The 20025-nt window shown below is 39.4% G+C and overlaps 1 protein-coding gene across 3 annotated transcripts in view; it reads left to right on the top strand.

Moving 5' to 3' along the window:
• Nucleotides 1-20025, top strand: part of MID2 (midline 2) — a 107007-nt gene that overhangs the window by 24802 nt on the left and 62180 nt on the right. For all 3 annotated transcript variants that reach the window (XM_005865220.2, XM_005865219.2, XM_005865218.2), the window contains exon 3: nucleotides 5513-5608. In XM_005865220.2, the coding sequence (XP_005865282.1) occupies nucleotides 5513-5608 (96 nt within the window). The remainder of the gene's footprint in view (nucleotides 1-5512; nucleotides 5609-20025) is intronic.

Here is a 20025-nt window from a genome sequence, read left to right as displayed (position 1 = left end):
GTAATAGGGACACTGGCTCAGGTTATTTTTAAAGATGAAGTTATCTTCTGTCAATTGGGAAGGCTTAGGTTTGTAATGAGTTGGGCTTTCTTCCCCCTTCCCTTCTCTCCCTACACTTCCAAGGTTCAGTTCCCACATCAAAAAAGGTTTAGATAATGCCCCCCTTGTGTCTTTTATTTTATTTTTAAAAAATCAACTCTGGTGGGCCCTGGCTAGATGGCTCATTTGGTTGGAGCATAGTCCCATACACCAAACAAGGTTGCAGGTTCAATTATCAGTCAGGGCACATATCTAGACTGCAGGTTCTCTCCCTCTCCCTCTCCCTTCTCCCCTCTCCCCTCTCCCCTCTCTCTCTCCCTCAATTTTTAAAAAAACATATCCTCAGATGGAGATAAAAAGAAAATGTTTTTAAAAATTTACTCTGGTTGGATTTGACCTGTCATACTTTTGAGATAGCAAGAGGGCATACAGGCTAGTGTAGTAGGCTTAGGAAGGGTGCGAAGGGGGTCAATAGGAAAAAGGGGGGATATCTTTAATACTATCAGCAATACTTTCAACAATAAAGATAAATTTAAAAAATTAAAGAGAGCATATGGACACTTGGTGGCAAAACTACATGTTTCCATAGAACAGAAAGCTCCATCCTCTTTAGGCTTCAAGGCTTGCTATTTAAGGTAGGTGTCTGTAAGTGTGCTCATATTATGTGAATACATGTGCCTTCACAGAGCATGACAAATGGAGATCATGGTCAAGTGTATGCCAACAGGGAAATCACTCTAGCTTTAATGAAGAGCTGGCGTTTTGATGCATAGTTAGGTTTCTTGAGGGAGCCAATGAAAAAGTAACCAGAAATAACCTGTATCTAGAAAACTGAAAAAAAAAAACAACAACAAAAAAACCCCCAGAAATTACTTGAGAGGTTTAGAAAAGCCGTTTCTTTTTATGGGATGCTGTCTGGAAAAAGAATAGCCTGTGCCTGATTTTCTCAGAAGTGGCAAAATATTTTTCTCTTTTGGAAGGGTATAAAAGAAGACAAAGAGGCCAAGTCTATATGACACAAATGAAGTGGAACTTGGGTAAAAATGGCATCCATGTAGGAGTCTGCCAATTTAGCTAACTTGGGCCTTTTAAAATCTCAGTTATGCAAATAAACCTAATCTTCCCCTCACTTTGTGCGATTTAGACATATGTACAATTTTGTGAGAGCTCTAATGATGTAGTCATCTGGAGGGGAAGAGAGTCTCATGGTTTTGTAGCTCAAATGACTTCTCTAACCCTCACACATGGGAAGCACAGGAGAACCCAGAGGTAACCTCCTGCAGCAGGAAATGGGAGCTTCATCCTGCTCCCCTTGCCAACCTCCTGTCCCGGTTTCCTCCCAGCAGATATCTCCATTCCAATCTCCCCTGCCACTTTGACTCTCTCTCACTGTCATAGTTCAACTGTACTGAGAAAACTGCATTAATTAGGCTTAGACAGAGGGAGCTTGGCCCAGTCATTAATAGGACTGCATAAGAAAAGAGCAAAATAAAGCAATTTTTCTAAACCAAGCAAACAATAGAGACACTTTTTAGTATAAGATTTTATATATATACACATGTCCTTTTTGTTTACTCAGCCAGAGTATAGACAAGATAATTACTTGGCTAAATCAATAAAACCTAGAGTGGCCCAGAATATCTAGTTCTAAATGATTAGTCAGTACAAGGCATGAGAAGTAAGGGTGTGGAAATATACTGCATAATTGTGTCAGTTCTCCCCTGTACATGGGTTCATTATTGAGAATCAATTTCAGTTTCAGAGGAGACTTTAATTCCTTGTAAATGAGTAGGAAGTTAGTAAGTAAATGCTTGGTGTTTTCCTCAAATTATCTCTCATAATATAAGAAAACAGTGGCAAAAAGCCATCAACAGATGGTGTTTTTATTAGCCAAAGATTTATTTTTCAAAGCATTTTCATATTAATGAAGTCAGGTTGAAATTAGAGGCATCTTGTCAGTTGTAATTGTCTGTTGTAAAAATGTGCTGGTATTCTGCAAATTGCTAGGGGGAAGGAGCAAAATAGCCATTTGCCATAATTTTGTGATGGTAACCCAAGGTCCATAGTCTAATCCAGTGATGGCGAACCTTTTGAGCTCGGCGTGTCAGCATTTTGAAAAACCCTAACTTAACTCTGGTGCCGTGTCACATATAGAAATTTTTTGATATTTGCAACCATAGTAAAACAAAGACATATTTTTGATATTTATTTTATATATTTAAATGCCATTTAACAAAGAAAAATCAACCAAAAAAAAATGAGTTCGCGTGTCACCTCTGACACGCATGTCATAGGTTCACCATCACTTGTCTAATTAGACCCCAAATTATGTGCTCAGCCCTAATTTTTGTTTTCAGTGGCTTTACAGAAGCTATGAGTCTCAGTTCTGGGCCATAAATGAGGAACACACAGCAGGGCTCTTAGTCCTGCTCTGCACTATGAATTATTTATAAGATATCAGTTTCATAACAAGTGTTGCAACAGGTTGCATGTGCTCGTTAGAAAACATTTTCCCCATGGCATCCTATGTTTGAATGGAAACATATTGCAGTTTGAAACACAGATTTCTAATATAGCTGTTCTGTGTTCATCAGTCTACATTATGTTTACCTAATATGTCAAGATAGCCATTTGTAATATATTGGGTTTCCATTGATCTAGGAATCTGGACCACTCTGCTAGAGATAATCACAAATTGATCGGGTCCATTACTAATGTCCAGTCTCTAACTTAAGCTGGACCTTTTCTTCAGACTACAGCTCTGTCATATTCATCTTACAATCAAACTTTTTAAGAGGAGCCCATATTTGGAGCCTCCACGTTATTACTACCTCCATACTTACATACTTACAGTTTGGCATCTACTTCCAAAAGTCTATTGAAACTCATTTTTCAAAGGTCACCAGTGACCTCTAATTACCAAATCCAGCTGCCTTTCTTGCACACTCTGCATATATGATAGTGACAAATCCTTGATTGAAATGTGTTTTTCTCAAGTATCACATTAGTTTGGCCCAGACCTGCATTCCCAACTGCCTTGAACACTGAAGCTTTCTCCTAACCAGTGTCCCTGTCCCAGGCTTTTCTGTTTCAGTTTGCCCCACATGTTGCTGGTAGCTTGATCTCATAACTACAGCCCTGATTATATCATTATCTTACTCAGAAGCCTTTGGAAAGTCCCCACTGCTTCAAAAATAGGTACAAACTCCTCACCTAGGCATTTAAGACCTTCATAACAGAGCCTTGATTTCCATTTCCAGTCTTGCTTCCCCTGCACACACTACTGTCTTGTACCCTCTGTTCTAGCCAAACTCAAAGTCTCTTCCCTGAACGTGTCTTATACTTTATTCCATTTTAGTTTTGTTCATGTTGTTCCTAGTGCCTAGAACACCCTGCCACCCTCCATCTCTGTCTATTAAAATCCTACTTATCCTTCAAGACTCATCTTAATCTCACTTCTTCTTTATCTCTGAAGTCACTGCACCTTGAACAGAGTAGATGTTCAATACATTTTGTTGTATTAAATCTCTGAACTGTTGTTTCTTTTTTTCCTCTGACATCTACTTAGCTTAAAGATCATGCCCAAATCAATGATTGCGGCCCTTCTTTTTTCCTTCTTCCCTCTCTGCCATTGCTAAGGAGAAGGCCACAGTTGAAATGGTCATGGAGTTAAAGAAGACCAGGGGAGACACTGTGCCCAAACCACAAAAAATGGAATAAATTGTGAAAAATCACTTCCATTGGAACAAAGCCAAAGAAACCAAGAGAGACCTGGCAAAAAGGGAAGCAAAAATTAAGATGGTTTTCATAATCCAGTTTGAGAACAAGCAAAATCAAACTGCCTATCCTAGAAATACGCATATCCAGAGGAACACATCTTTTAGAATAGATTCATTGGACAGTGCCAAGGTTACTAAGCAGCAACAGCTTTTTAGTAGCAAGGGGCCAAATACATGAGTCCTCTCCCCCTTCCCCATTTCTCCTACTGAAAACATGAACTTTGAACAACTACAAACTATAAAAACTGTAGAGACAGCAATGAAGCAACATGGCCAAGGGAAAAAATGATAATAGTGTAAGGGCCAGGAAGTTGGGGTATTACATTTGGAACAGACTTTGTGAGGGCATTGGGATGGTGAGTCAGAGAGGAGTGGATATTGGGGCAGGTCCTGGGGTAAAGCAGCCACCAGAGCTGAAGACGGGAATGGGAAGGAATAAAAAGTTCATTATCAATCTAGAGTAAATAAAATTTTATTTTCTTACATAAGGAATGGGAGAAAGTAGCTTGCTCAACTGAAAATATGCTAAGAGTTCTGAGTACTTTTGAACTATGTTATATTAAACGGATTTGCAAAGTGCTTCTAATGTATACCTTAAAAGTATCTATATAGTAGTAAGCAGTGATAAGCAATGGATGTCCTATCTTGATACAGTCAGGCTTTGCTTTTTGAAGTCTGGCATCTCCATGGGCTCTTCCTTAGTGCCAAAGAAGTGAAACTGAGATATGCTAGATTTTGAGGAATCCCACACTTAAAATACCGTATTTTTTTCTGAAGGAATCTACTGATAAATATAAAATGTTAACAACAACAAGAACACACAAAAATCATGGGATTCTGGAGCAAAGCCATGACTGAATGCTAGAGACCTGAGTTACAGCCCTAGCTTTGCCATATACTAATTATATGACTGTGCAAAATACTTTACCCCACTCTGAAGCTCAGTTTTCTCATCTGTAAAATGTTGACATCTCCTACTTCATGGGTTGTTATGATCATTCAGTGATATATATGAAAATGTCTAGCATAGTGTCTGGCAAGTAGTAATCATTCAATAAATTATAGTTTTCTTAGTCTACTCATCTGTAAAAGAGATAATAATACATGTTCTCCCTATATTACAGGTATACTATGAGGGTAAAATGAAATATTGACTATGAAATACTTTAAAAAGTTAAAAATATTACAGAAAACATAAAGCTGTTTTAATGTCATTAAAGTCCTATATCCACAAAGTCATGAATGTCAGCTTTTCCCCAACAATGATAGTGGATCAAATGTATAGTATTATTAAGTGCTTAGAAGAGTGCTTAACCCATAGCAAGTGCTCATTGAATCTTTGAAATAGTGTATTTGCCGCCTAGCTGGTGTGGCTCAGTGGTTGAGCGTTGGCCCATGCACCAAGAGGTTGCAGGTTCCATTCCTGGTCAGGGCACATGCCTGGGGTTGCGGCCCCGATCCCTGGTGGGAGGCGCTCAGGAGACAACTGATTAATGATGTTTCTCTCTATCTCCCTCTCCCATCCTTCTCTCTCTCTCTAAAATCAATAAAAACATTTTAAAAAAAGGGAATATTGTATTTGCTGACTGACTGACTGATCTCCATATGGTATTGGTTCTCAAGCTCATTGAATGTTTGTTCTTTTTTCCCCCCTCTTACCCTTTTCCCTCTTGCTTCACACTCTGCGATGATAGCAAACTCTAGAGATGAACCTCACCAACCTGGTTAAGCGTAACAGCGAACTAGAAAATCAAATGGCCAAGCTAATACAGATCTGCCAGCAGGTTGAGGTACGTAACAGAAATATTTGTGATTTCTTCAGAGGACCTGTATTGATTCTTTTTTTTTTGGGGGGGGGGGACTTGAATTATTCATTTGTTTGTTTGTTTGCTTATTTATTTATTGGCTTAAACCCTTCACCTTTTTCACCCAGCCTCACAACCTCCCTCCCCTGTGACAGCTGTCAGTCTGTTCCCTGTACCTATGAGTCTGTTTCTATATTGTTTGTTAGTTTATTTTGTTCATTAGATTCTACATAAAAGTATACATCATATGGTATTTGTCTTTCTCTGACTGGCTTATTTTACTTAGCATAATACTCTCCAGGTCCATCCATGTTGTTGCAAAAGGTAAGATTACCTTTTTTATGGCTGAATAGTATTCCATTGTGTAAATGTACCACAGCTTTTTAATCCACTCATCTACTGATGGCACTTGGGCTGCTTTCAAATCTTGGCTATTGTAAATAACACTGCAGTGAACATAGGACTGCACATATTCTTTTGGATTAGTGTTTTGGGTTTCTTTGGATATATTTCCAGAAGTGGAATTCCTGGGGGCTTGAGTTTTGTCAGACTGCAGATCAGCCATTTGGACTGAAGGACTGACTGGCAGTTCTAGAAAGTCTCATTTCTTTAGGATGCTTGTGTTCTCAGAAAAGTGGCAGATAACTATTGTTAAAAAATATAGGTATGAAGTGGTGATGAGTTGTGGAGACAACAATCCAAGGGACAGTCCCTTCTCCTTTCCAAACAGGCAATATGAAAATCCAACATGAAGTGTGTTTCTTCCTTCATCAAACTAGACTAGACATTATAGTTCCTTGAAGAGATTGCTGTGGTGCCATGGGGAAGGTGGGAGTCTGGGTCATCAGAGTAGGGTGAGGCTCATTCAGTGCCATATTGTTTTCATAACAATATTATCAGGACTGCTACTCTTCCTAGCCTCTTCTCCCTTTGTCCCCATGCTCCTTACCTGGTCCACACTCACCACTTTTCCACTTATTCTTGTCATCAACAAATGATATCTATGTTAAAGTTGTCTGTGAGTTTTAAAGTGTTAAACAAGTATAAGGTTTTTGGAAATGGTTACCTACATGAAATCTCAGAGCACAGCTTATGAGAGGAGTCAACCTCTTCTTAAGTGGATGCAATAAAAGAAAGATGTTAGCCCTGACCAGTTTGGCTCAGTGGATAGAGCATCGGGCTATGGACTGAAAAGTCCCGGGTTCGATTCTGGTCGAGGTCATGTACCTTGGTTGCAGGCTCGATCCCCAGTAGGGGGCATGCAGGAGGCAGCTGATTGATGTTTCTAACTCTATATCCCTCTCCCTTCCTCTCTGTAAAAAGTCAATAAAATACATTTTAAAAAAAGAAAGATGTTATTTCTCTCTCTCAAGAATGTGAAACTTTAGCTGTAGCACTTGGTTTTCTTTTTTTTTTAATTTCTTATTTTCCCTTTTTATTACTCTTGCATGTTTTTTTTAAAATTTTGTTTTCTGTAGCTTTTGTTAAAGAGGCAATAGAAGTGCTTAAAGTGTAAACAGTGGGTAAAATATTATAGGACTCCTCATGGGCAGTGATTGGATAAAAATGTTTCTAATTCTATGTACAACCTGATAGTCTAGTTCTAATCTTAACTGTATGACAAATAAATGTAATGGTTCAAGTTTATTTTACTTTCAACAATATAATAATTTTACTATGATCTCATATCTTAAACCCACCTAAGCCATTCCTATTTAAGAGAAGGTAGAGAATTTTGTAAGGAAAATGATCTTCTTTTATGAGTAACCACTCATGATTTTTTGGATTTCTTAAAATATTGGGTTTCTTTTTTAAAACTTTTTTATTGAATTTATTGAGGTGACATTGTTAATTAAATTACATAGGTTTCAGGTATACAATTCTATAAAACATCATCTGTATATTGTGTTGTGTGTTCACCACCCAAAGCCAAGTCTTTATCCATCATTTATCTCATCTATACCCTCTTCTACCTGCTCCCATCCCTCTTTCCCTCTGGTAATCACCATACTGCTGTCTGTATCTATGAGATTTTTTTATGTTATTTTGTTTTTGCTTAATCCCTTTACATTTTTCACCAAGCTCCACAACCCCACTCTCCTCTGACAGCTGTCAGTCTGTTCTCTATGAGTCTGTATCTATTTTTTGTTTTAGTTTATTTTGTTCATTACATTCTACATATGAGTGAAATCATATGGTATTTGTCTTTCTCTGACTCGCTTATTTCACTTAGCATAATGCTCTCCAGGTCTAGCCATGCTTTTGAAAAAGGTAATATTTCCTTTTTTCTTATGGCCAAGTAGTATTCCATTGGATAAATGTACCGCTGCTTTTTTTTATTCACTCATCTAATGATGGGCATTTGGGCTGCTCCCAAATCTTGGCAATTGTAAATAATGCTGCATTGAACATAGAGCTGCATTTGTTCTTCCAAATTAGTGTTTCAGGTTTCTTCAGATATATTACCAGAAGTGCAATCGCTGGATTTTAAGGCAGTTCTATTTTTAATTTTTTGAGGTAATTCCATACTGCTTTCCACAGTAGCTGCACCAATCTTCATTCCTACCAACAGTACCTGAGGGTTCCCTTTTCTTCATATCCTTGCCAACACTTGTTGTTTGTTGATTTATTGATGGCAGCCATTCTGGCAGGTGTGAGGTGATATCTCTGATGATTAATGACGTTGAGCATCTTTTAATATGATTATTGGCCATCTGTATGTCCTCTTTGAAGAAGTGTCTATTCAGGTCCTTTGCCTATTTTTAATTAGATTGTGTTTTTTTGTGGGGGTTTTTTGGTGTTGAGTTTTATAACTTCTTTATAACTTTCGGATGTATGGGTGAATAAGTTCTTCCATTCAATGGGTTGACTTTTCATTTTGTGAATGGTTTCATGTGCTGTGCAAAAACTATTTAGTTTGATGTAGTCCCATATGTTTATTTTTTTCTTTCGGTTCTTTTGCCTGAGGCAATATATCAGAAAAATCTTACTACAAGAAATGTACGAGATTTTACTGTCTGTTTTCTCCTAGTATTTTTATGGTTTCAAGTCTAACATTTAAGCCTTTAATTTTCTTTCTTTTTAAAGTCTTTATCTGCTTTTGGAATTAGGATAATGCTGGCCATATAAAATGAGCTTGGGATTCTTTCCTCCTCTGGAACTTTTTGGAATAGTGTGAGACGGATACATGTTAGTTCTTTGAATATTTGGAAAAATTCACCCGTTAATCCATCTTGTCTAGGACTTTTCTTTGTTGGGAGATTTTTAGTTATTGCTTCAACTTCACTAGTTGTAATCTGTTCAGATTCTCTGATTCTTCCTGATTAAGTTGTGGAAGATTGTATGTTTCTAGAATTTATCCATTCTGTCCAGATTGTTCAGTTTGTTGGCACATAATTGTTCATAATATATTCTTATAATTCTTTGTATTTCTGTGGTGTTAATTGTTATTTCTCCTCCTTCAGTTCTGATTTTATTTATTTGGGTCTTCGTCTTTTTTCTTGATGAGTCTGAATAAGGGTTTGCCAATCTTGTTTATCTTTCCAAAGAACCAGCCAGCTCTTTGTTTCAAGGATCTTTTGTATTGCTTTTTTACACTGCATATCATTTATTTCTACTCTGCTCTTTATTATTTTCTTCTTCCTACTCTCTTTGGGCTTTGTTTTTGTTCTTTTTCCAGTTCCTTCAAGTGTAAAGGTAGATTGTTTATTTGAGATTTTTCTTGTTTCTTGAGGTAGGCCTGTAATACTATGAATTTCCCTCATAGGACTGCTTTCACTTTGTCCCATAGGTTTTGAGTTGTGTTCTCATTATAATTTGTTTCAAGGTATGTTTTGATTTATTTCTTGATCTCATTTTTATCCCATTCATTGTTTAGTAACATGTTATTTAGCCTTTATATGTGTGTGTGCTTTTTCAGTGTTTTTCTTGTGATTGATTTATAGTTTCATACCATTAAGGTCAGAGAAGATGCTTGATATGATTTCAATCTTCTTAAATTTATTGAGATTTGTTTGTGTCTGAACATGTGGTCTATCCTAGAAAATGTTGCGTGTGCACTTGAAAAGAATGTATATTCTGCTGCTTTAGGGTGAAATGCTCTGAAGCTATCAATTAAATCCATCTGATTTAGTGTGTCATTTATGCATACTATTCCCTTTTTGATGTTCTGTCTTGAAAATCTATCCATTGATGTCAATTGGGTGTTAAAGTCCCCTACTATGACTGCATTACTGTCAATCTCTCCCTCTATGTTCATCAACATTTTTAGGTGCTCGCATATTGGGTTCATATATGTTTACAAGGGTTATATCCTCTTTTTGGGTTGCTCCCTTCCTCAAAAATGTAGTGTCTTTTTTTGTCTCTTACTATAGCCTTTGTTTTAAAGTCTATTTTTTCAAATATAAGTATTGTTACTCCAGCTTTTTTCTCCTTTCCATTTGTATAAAGTGTCTTTTTCCATACACCTACTTTTAGTCTGTGTGTATCTTTCATTCTGAAATAGGTCTCTTGTATACAGCATATATATGGGTCTTGTTTTCTTATCCATTCATCTACCCTATGTCTTTTAATTGGATCATTTAAGCCATTTACATTTAAAGTGATTATTGATAGGTTCATAATTATTGCCATTTTATTCTTTTAACTATGTCCTTGTATTCCTCCTTTTCTTCCCTCCTCCTCCTCCTCCTCCTCCTCCTCCTTCTTCTTCTTCTTCTTCTTCTTCTTCTTCTTCTTCTTCTTCAATAAGGCCCTTTAACATTTCTTGTAATGCTGGTTTTGTGGTATCAAGCTCATTTAACTTTTTCTTGTTGAAGAAGCTCTTTATTTCTCCCTTAATTTTATATGATAGCCTTACTGGGTAAAGTAGTCTTGGTTGTAGGTCCTTGCTTTTTATCACTTTGAATATTTCATGCCAATTCCTTCAGGTCTGAAATGTTTCTGTTGAAAAATTCATTGACAGTCTTATGGGAACTCCCTTATAGGTAACTATCTTTTTGTTTCTGCTTTTAAGATTCTCTCTTTGTCCTAACCTTTGCCATTTTAATTATGATATGTCTTGGTATGTGGCTCTTTGTGTTCATCTTGTTTGGGACTTATGTGCTTCCTGGACTTCTGTGTTGTTTTCCTTCACTAAGTTAGGGAAGTTTTGATCATTATTTCTTCAACTAGGCTCTTGATCCCTTTGTCTCTTCTTTTTCTGGTATTCCTATGATACAGATGTTGTTACACTTCATGGTGTCCCAAATGTTCCTTAAGCTATCCTCATTTTAAAAATTATTTTTCTTTTTGCTTCTCTGATTGGGTGTGTTTTTTTTTTTCTAACTTGTCTTCCAAGTCAATGATTCAATTATCTGCTTCCTCCAACCTAGTGTTTATTCCTACTGGTGTATTCTTCATTTCTGACTGTTCCTTTGTTATGGTTTCCCTGTCCTTTTTCATCTTCTTGAGCATCTCTTATAAATTGCTTGCCTCCATTTCATTTAGCACTTTTTTTGGGAGATGTCTCTGTTTTTTTCATTTGGAGCATGTTTCCCTAATAGGCTGCCTCTTTGTGTTTGTTTCTATGTATTAGATGGATCTGCTATGTCTTGGTATGGTGGTCTTACATAAAGTATGTATCCTGTAGAATCTAGTAGTACAATCTCCTTGATCACCTGATCTGGGTACTTCAGGAACGTCTCTTGTGAGTGTTATGTGGGCCCTCCTGTTATAATTGAGTCTTGATTGCTATTGGCCTGTTTGTGTGGGATTGACCCTTGGGCTGGCTGACTGTGAGGCTCAATGTCAATCACAGCATGTGAGCTACTGTGCAGGTGCTGACCACACGAAGCAGAGCTTGTCTCAGCAGGGTCTTGCACCTGCCATGATATCTCTTTGAATATGCATACTACTTGTGAAGCTTATTGAATCCTGCTCAGGGATTTTTTGAAGTTGGCTATTGGGTGTGTTGGTTCTGGTGCTCTTGGTAGGGACTCTGGTGCAGGCCAATGACAGAAGCTGTCTATGACTGGCCCTGGACTACCTGTTTGGAACTATAAGCGATCCACAGTTTGAGGTTGCCTCTGCTGGACTTGGGTGTACCAAAGCTGTGCACCAAGGCCAGCTTTCATCAGCAACGGGCCTGGGGGCAGGTCAGCAAAAGTTTGAAGGCATTCTGAAATCCACCTCCACCTGTCTCCACCTGCCTGCTGCCTGTTAGACTCAGTCACTGAAAGAGCCTCTGGCATTACTCGAGTTTCTTGAGGTAGTTTCTCAGTGAGTCACCAGGTAGGAGCGAGTGGTATTTACCAGATTGATACAGGTTCAAGCTCGTTGTTAGTGCTGGGTATTAGGCCACTCAGCATATGTCCCTGTTTATACCAAATCTAGCTACCTCCCACTGTGTGCTCACACATCTTTGTGTTGGGGTGGGGTCTCAGGGAGTCATCAGGGTGAGGCCTCCAGGGTTTATCAGACCCTAAAAGACCTAGATCTGGCAGGTGAAGGGAGGGCTCTGTACTGGTCAGGCATGTGAGGGAAAAATAGCTGCTGCCCTTGAGCCACACAACTCAGTCTGTCCTTGATTCTGCTGGGAGGAGCCCAAGCTCAGCAGGGTGGGGCCTCCAGGAGTAGGGAGGATGGGGTTAGTGGATGGCCAGTGAGTGGAAAGTGCTAGTCAGGTTTCAGGGAAGGTGCAGGATGTGGCCCTGCTCCAGAGCCCCACAACTTAGCCTATTCTGAATTTTGCCTAGTCCTCCACAGGATGGAGCTATCAGGAGTTGGGCAGGTGGGGCTGCTGGGAGCATGGAGGGTGGGACTAGCACTCTCTTGGGGGGAGTGTCATTCAGGTTCACAGGGGGGTGAGGTACTCGACCCCACCCCAAAGCCACACAACTCTGTCACTGACACCCCCTGAGTCTGCCCAAACCTCTACATCCCGGCCTAGGCAGCTGACTCCTCAGCAGGGTATAAACTCTGCAGGGTGGGGCAAGAGGGAGTCCAAAGGGTGGGGGCTATTGCTTTCCCTCAGGCAGATGCCACATAGAGGGCTGTGCTCCATCCAAGAAAAATGGCTTCTCTCGCAAGAGGGAGTCCAAAGGGTGGGGGCTATTGCTTTCCCTCAGGCAGATGCCACATAGAGGGCTTCCATCCATCCAAGAAAAATGGCTTCTCTCGTGTGGGAGAGGGACTCAGCACAGGGATCCTGGCAGCTGTCTCTTCAGCTCTCTCCTCAGAGTAATAAACGCCAGACTCCCCATTCTACACTAGTCTGTTACCCTCTCCCTCGGCCAGAGCAGAGAGTGAGTGACTGTGAGTGAAATATTGTGTATTGGCCCTTTAAGACTACTGTTTCTCTGGCAGACTACTGTCGGACAGAATCTGTGCTTATTTTCACAGGCAGATATTATCTGGGTGCCTCTTCCCAGCTCTGGTGCTCTGGGCTGGGGTGCCTCCCTTGGGGTTTAGACTCCATGCTTCTCAGGGGGAACACCCCCCCCCCACACACACACACAGCTGAGATATCCCTGTGGAAGCCCTTTTTTGCACCTCTGCCCTTCCTGTCAGTCTTGATATGGCCTCTTCTGTAAATCCTTGGTTATAAGAGTTCTCTTCAGTTGTTTTCAGTTGGTTATTCAGGATGATGGTTTTATAATTTAGTTGTCATTCTAGTTTGGTTCTTAGAGGAGATGAGTGTTGCTTCCACCTACACTGTTGCCATTTTGGATCCCAGCAATCAGTCAAGTATTGGGTTTCTTAAACTAGGATATACTTGTATGATGTACTTGTATTATAGCAATTTAATCATTGTTGCACAATCCATTTGTGGAAGAGAGTGGTGCTAAATGTACGGTACATACGATACTAGTTAAAACCTGTTACGAGATTGTGCAATGGGGTCTGGAATTTAGGAAGAAGCATAAGGATTGGAAAGAAAGAATACTGGAATGTAAGTTGGAAAACTGGACTCAAGACTAAAGTTTGCCATTAACTGGTAATATAAACTTTAATAAGTCATTTAGCCTCTCAGCTTGTGTCCTTACCTATAAAATGAGCAGTTGAACTGACTACATGACCTTTGATGTCTCTCCCAGATTTCACAGGTGAATAGTTACTTTCTTTATTCTCTCCTTTTTCTTTTCAGTCTCATCCTTTCCCAGGGGGGGTGGAAATAAAACAGGCATTTTAGAGTGGTTTTCAGATCATCAGAGTCACTCTATGTTCCACTATATCAAAGCTTCTGATTATGCTGTTAGATTACAGTATAATAATCCCACACTGGTGAAAAGACAAGGAAGTATTGTAAGTAGGAGACAAGATAAGGAATCCCTTGGTTTAGAATTTGCATGATTGAGGGTGGGGTAACAGCTAATATTAGATAAATTCTGGTTAGAAATTATGATAATCACCTTCCTCATTCTCATCAAAAAGACTATTAAATATAGAGCAATTTGTAGTCAAATTAGAAAAGTAAGCAATTTATTTTCATTATTTGTTCACTTCAGGAACTCTATGACATCTTATCCTACACCTGGGAATCTTGTCTCTCTATCCAGCCTCACCCAAATGCCCTGTTCCAACATTTCCCAGCCCATTGCGCCAATCATACCTTTAAATTCAGAACCCTTCTCTTTTCAAGTGGCAAGGAGCTAGTCTCATAAAACAATGCATCATTGTGTTAATAGAGGAGGACTCATTCTTGCCCTTTAGGTAAAAGGTGATATTTTAACAGCACCTTTCTGAAGTTAGTATTCCTGCTTAGTCTTTAAGGGCTAACACTAGTGCTTATAAATGTAAGCAAAGTAGGAAGGAAGAGCAGCCCCACCATGAACCAGCAAGGGAGGTGTTTAAGAGGCTCCCTTAGGGATGCTTATTAAATCCATCCTGTAGGCCATTGTCTGTTCTGGCACACAGAAGTTCACCTTTTAATAATAGCTGTCCATTACATTGTACCAGGTACAAAGAAAAATGGCATGGACATAGTATTTACCTTGGAGGGCTTACACAGTACCCACATCTACCCTGATGTGGATACACATGTGTAGGAAATATAGACAATGGAATAAAAATGTTAACAGTTGGGAAAAATTCCTGAGATACTGCATTACATGTCAAGGGTGAGAGTATATTTTGGGAGTTAACTTCATGGTCTATTCAGTTTAAAATGCTATTTTAACAATGGCTCTACAGGATAGCTTAGGGAAGACCATGGCTGTCCCCTATGACATCACCCGTTCTGAAAAGTTAGGGATGTGCTCTAAACTTCCCCATAATAATAGGGTGAATCCAGGGTACTTATTATACTCATTCAACACAGAGCCTATGTCCAGAAGGCTTCAGGACAAACATGCACATTAGAAATGCAATTAAAGAAAAAACTTGAGACTTCATAAGTGCTTATACATACTTTATAAATGAAATAAATAATAGCATACTGTCCATCATGAGAGCCAGACAGTGAAGGGTGATATGACAGTTTTTCAGTTTATCTAATCCAGAATTGTCTATAGAAAATTATTATATTCATAGTGTAAACCAGGCATTTCACATTAGGTGGGGGTGGAGGATACAAGCTAAGGCACTTCTGAGAAAACTGTTTTCCTGCCAAACCTGTTCCCCTTCCTTATTGTCTGCAAATGTTTTTGTCACAGATTGACTTTTCATAAAGGGGCCATAAATACTGCCTCCCTCTCCTGGTTCTTTTTCCCTGTTCTCTATTCTCCTCAGAAAGTAAACAAAGCTGCAGTCTTCCTATTATTACAGAAACAGAGATTAGGATCACCAGAGATTTGTTAGCTGAATTCTTTGGTAATGCAGCCTATTGTAGATGCTGCCCAGCTTTCAGAATTTAGTGGAAAGGCAGTTAGAAATTTTTCTATCCCAAGACTCCATTAATCTAGTTAAGGAAGGACATGCTTTGACCTTGCTACTCTGGCCACTTGATCTCTATATATAGTTCTTTGTCCTGTCTCATCAGGCATCCTTTGTTTACATTTCCAAAGGAAATCTCTGTTTAATGCATAGCCAAAGCAAAATATATACTAACAGATGACTCTTTCCTTTTGGCTTCCAAGACTGTATAGTTTTATGAGTAATTAGCATTCCAGAAAATGCTGAGGGAAAGAAAAATTGTTAAATACTTCGTAATCAGTCAGTCAACGTTTCTTGAGCAAGAACTATGTATTCACTGTGGTGAGCAATTTGACAACTACAAAAGAAACATTTCTGATGGCCTCCAGGAACTTTTACTCTAGCTAGGGAAAACACAGTGTCTAGTGAGAGAGAGGAGTATTTTTAAAGCAGCATGCAGTACAGTATAGGGTACAAGTGAATGTAGTGTAGCTCTTCCAATTTTACTGATTTAGTCTTATTGTTAATTTTTAGGGCACTGAGCATATTAAAGCACTTTCTTGGATATTTTGTGTGTCATCTGTTTTCCTCCCCATCAGAACTGCTATAGTACCATGGGTTAGTCCATCCCAGAAGCTCCGTGGGCAGATCAATTTCTTTCTGGCTCTTCTAAAGCCTTTTAAGGAGCTAGGTGGCACTGATATTTAGCATTAAGATAAAGAAGAAACAAAGGAGATGAGTTGGAGGGGAGGGAGAGGCTTTCAGTAGTTCAGGATATTTCAGCTTTTGGTCTTGCCACCAGGTTTTAGCTTCAGTAGCTTTCAGAAGTTATTCTGTTAAGAGTTCAAACTGTAGGTGGCTTGGTGGTCTCCCTTTCTGCTCCTATTGCTCACTGAAAGGGTTTGGGAAAGGCAAGAATCAAGCCTGACTGCTTCCCCAAGCATAAAAACAGGTGTTTTAATAGAAATTAATTTTTTTAAATCTGCTAATGGATGATTTCAGCAGATGATCCTTAAATATTTTAGAGTGCTCCAGATAAAGGAAAGAATAGAATCTAAGTCATTAAAGCACACAAATATGTTTACTGGAGGAGTCTTTTCCAAGCACAGAGGACATGATACAATGAAGAAGTGATTAGAGGGAAGTAATTATAACCAGGTAAAATTTAATAAAGATAATTCATTGTAGCCAAATTTTTAAGGAGGAAAAATAAATTACTCTCTCTGCTGAGACAGAGAGCAGAGGTATTAGTAGAGGTAGAAATGAACAAATTGTATGGGCAAAATGGTACTCAAAACCCTGGGCATACACTGTGTATATAGAGATAAATAGGAATGGTTCCTGCCCCCAAGGAACTTACCTGACAGATAAAATGTCAAAAAAAATTGTGAAGTGATAATTATTGTAATGAAGGTAAGTGCAAAAGGACAAGCTAGCACAGAGACAGAAACACCTCAGTCTGCTTGAAGGAGTTAGGAAAGACTCCAGAATGGATATGAGAATTGAGTTATTTTGAAATAAAAGAATTTTGCCAACAAAAATGAGATAAGAGAATAAAGGGACAACATGCAAGAACACAGAAGGGTAAGCAGCATATAGGTGTTCAGGGAACTACCAGAAGTTTAGTTTAGCCACACAGAATGTGAAATGTGGAAATCTTTACATGAGGCAAGTGTAGAGAAGTAGTTAGAGCCTCGATAATAAAGGGCCTTGTGTGTCATATGTAGGTGTTTAGACTTGATCCTGAAGATTTCAGAAAGCCATGGAAGGATTTAAAGCAGGCAAATAACTGGATAAGATCTGCATTTCACGATTGTTCTGGCAATCCTGAATGGAGACATATAGAACAAGGCTCAAGGCTCAAATAGGCCTACCCAATGGACACGGACAACAGGGGGTGAGGGCATGAGTGGAGGGATAGGGGGTAACGTGGGGCTAAGGACACATATGCAATAACTTAATCAATAAAAAAATTATTTAAAAATAATGAAGGCAAAGAGACCATTCAGGTGAGAGAGACCAAGGCCCAGTCTAAGTGGCAGTAGGGTTAGGGAGGAGGGTATACATTCAAAACACTTCTAGAATGTGGAATCAGTACTACCTGGTGATCAGTTAGATGCAGTGGATGAAGGGGTGAGAAAATAGTAAGACAACCCTGCCCACTAAGCCAACGCGATAACGCGATGCCAGCATGATCTTCTCCCAAATACTATTGGTGTGAATTATCCTAACCCCCTCAAGGCTAAGAAGACACGGATAGTCACACACCAGCTGTCATTATTTTCTACCACAGCCTTACAGGCCACTGGGTTTGGTGGAACTCACATAGAAACAAAGACCTTCTAACTGTCTGTTGTCAGCCATGCTACTTGACAGCAAACTCCAACTCTGAACAGTCAGAAGTGATGTTTCCACTGCCCCCTGGCTGCCCTGGAGATTGACCTTCCATTTTTGTACAATGTACTCTATCATGAATGTAAAATAAAAGTTGGTTTTGAACATTTTCATACCCCCCCCCCCAAAAAAAGAAGAAATTAGTAAGATGATCCCCAGGTTTCTGGCTTGGGTGACTGAATAGATATGTTGCTTTAGGTTAGTAAATACAGAGTTCTTTTTAGACATGTGAGGTTTATTGTGCTGTGGGTCAGAGTTAGGTAGGAAATGCCTAGTATGCAGCTGGATGGCTAGACCTGGAGATCAGGAAAGAGGTCTGGGAAAGGAATGAAGACTTCGGAATCATCAGCATCCAAGTAGCACTTAGAGCCACAGAGAATGTGTAGAATGAAAAGAATGCCTAAAACAGATCAGCACAATTGTTTGTCAAACTGACCTTCCAAAAATAAATGGGAAGACTGTGCAGCCTTCTATGAGATTACTAAGAGACAATATGTATTTAACAAATTGAATATCAGAAGTAAATTATTGATTTGTGGAAATAATCAACATTTTAGAATACCTTCACAGACTAAGAATAAGTAATGTTTATTGAAGATTTCCTATATTTGAGGTAAATACATTATATGTTAACCCATTTAATCCTCACAACGACTCTATGAGGTAACTACTGTTTTATTCCTGCTTTACAGATAAAGATATTGAAGTGATTTGCCAAGGTCATGCCACTAGGTAACAGAGTGGGGATTTGAACCCAGGTACTTTAACTCCAGAGCCTGTACCCTTAACCACCCCATGGCATTTCCTTTTGTAAAGTTAAGGTATACATCACTTGGATGTCCCTTGTTCCTCATCAGTGGTTCCTGACCCATCCCATAAGGAGACTTGTAGTGAGTAAGGGATATGAAACAGGGATGTGAATTCTGGAGGAGAGCAAAAGAGAAACAGAAAGAGCAGAAGGGAGGAAGTAAACCAACAAAACAGAGGATTGAGATGGCAGAGTAGGAGAAGCCTTCAAGGTGTGGAAGGTTTGATGGAGTCCAGTAGGGCAGACACATTATACAGGAAGAGCTTTGAGGGAGGATGTTCGTGGAAAGGTGAGGATAGAAGATAGATTCAGAAAGATTGAGAAAGTAAGTTGTAAGAAAATGCAGGCTTCAAGAAATTTGATCATGAAGGTGAAGAGAGGTAGAGTGGTAGTATCTTTTTGAAGTGCAGAAAAATCAGACTTACAAACACACATAGAATATTCCAGTTGTTTATTTTGTTACTGGGTAGCTAACAGCAGGAGTTACTAGATCCAGTGACTCAGGACACACATGTTTCATTTCTTTTATTTGGTTTCCAGCCATCTCTCCAGTCCAGGGTTCTCTTCCAAGTTCCAAAGCTTCAGTTTCTACAACTCTCTCCTCCTAGAAATATAGATTCTGGAACACAGTGTACTGTGGCAGCTTTGGAGTTGGGCAGACAGGAGTCATGCTAGCTGTGTAACATTGGACACATAACTTCTCTGAGCCCCAGTTTCATCATCTATAAAACTTGGACTAATTATATACCTTGAAGGACAAGGTAGTACATGTTATAGCACTGCTGTTGTGTCTGGCATATAGTTGAGGCTCAATAAATGGTGGTAGTAATTGTAGCAGCAGCAACAACAGTGTTAGTAGGAGTAGGAATAATAATAAGAGCAGTTATTAGTAAGTAGTACTATAGTAATATTTCTGGACACCACATCTTTGCCAGAGATCCATAGCCCTGACCTCGGGACTTCTAGGGGTATTTAGAGTTATTTCTGAGGGTGGGAAGGACAGTCATTCCCAAATGCTCACAGTCAATTTCAAATTTAACATACATGAACTAGAACTTTTCTTGGAAAGGGGGAGTGGTGATGAAATTACAGCACTGAAAATGTTGGGAATCTTAGCCATATGACCCTACTAAAAAATCTACCAATAACTCTGCAAAGGCGTTACAATAAAGAGGATTATTATACTCAACTAGAGGCCCAGTGCACGAATTTGTGCATGGGTGGGCTCCTTAGGCCTGGCCGGCGATTGAGGCCTATCAGGGGGCCAGCTGGATAGGGGGAGGGAGCCTGGTAGGTTGGCCGACTGGCCACCCCATCAGGGCCTGGTGGTAGGGACCATGGGAGGTTGGCTGGCCGGCCCGCTGTCTGG

This window comes from Myotis brandtii, unplaced genomic scaffold (assembly GCF_000412655.1).
Source record: "Myotis brandtii unplaced genomic scaffold, ASM41265v1 scaffold199, whole genome shotgun sequence".
Lineage (NCBI taxonomy): Eukaryota > Metazoa > Chordata > Mammalia > Chiroptera > Vespertilionidae > Myotis > Myotis brandtii.
This window is presented reverse-complemented; position numbering and strand designations above follow the sequence as displayed.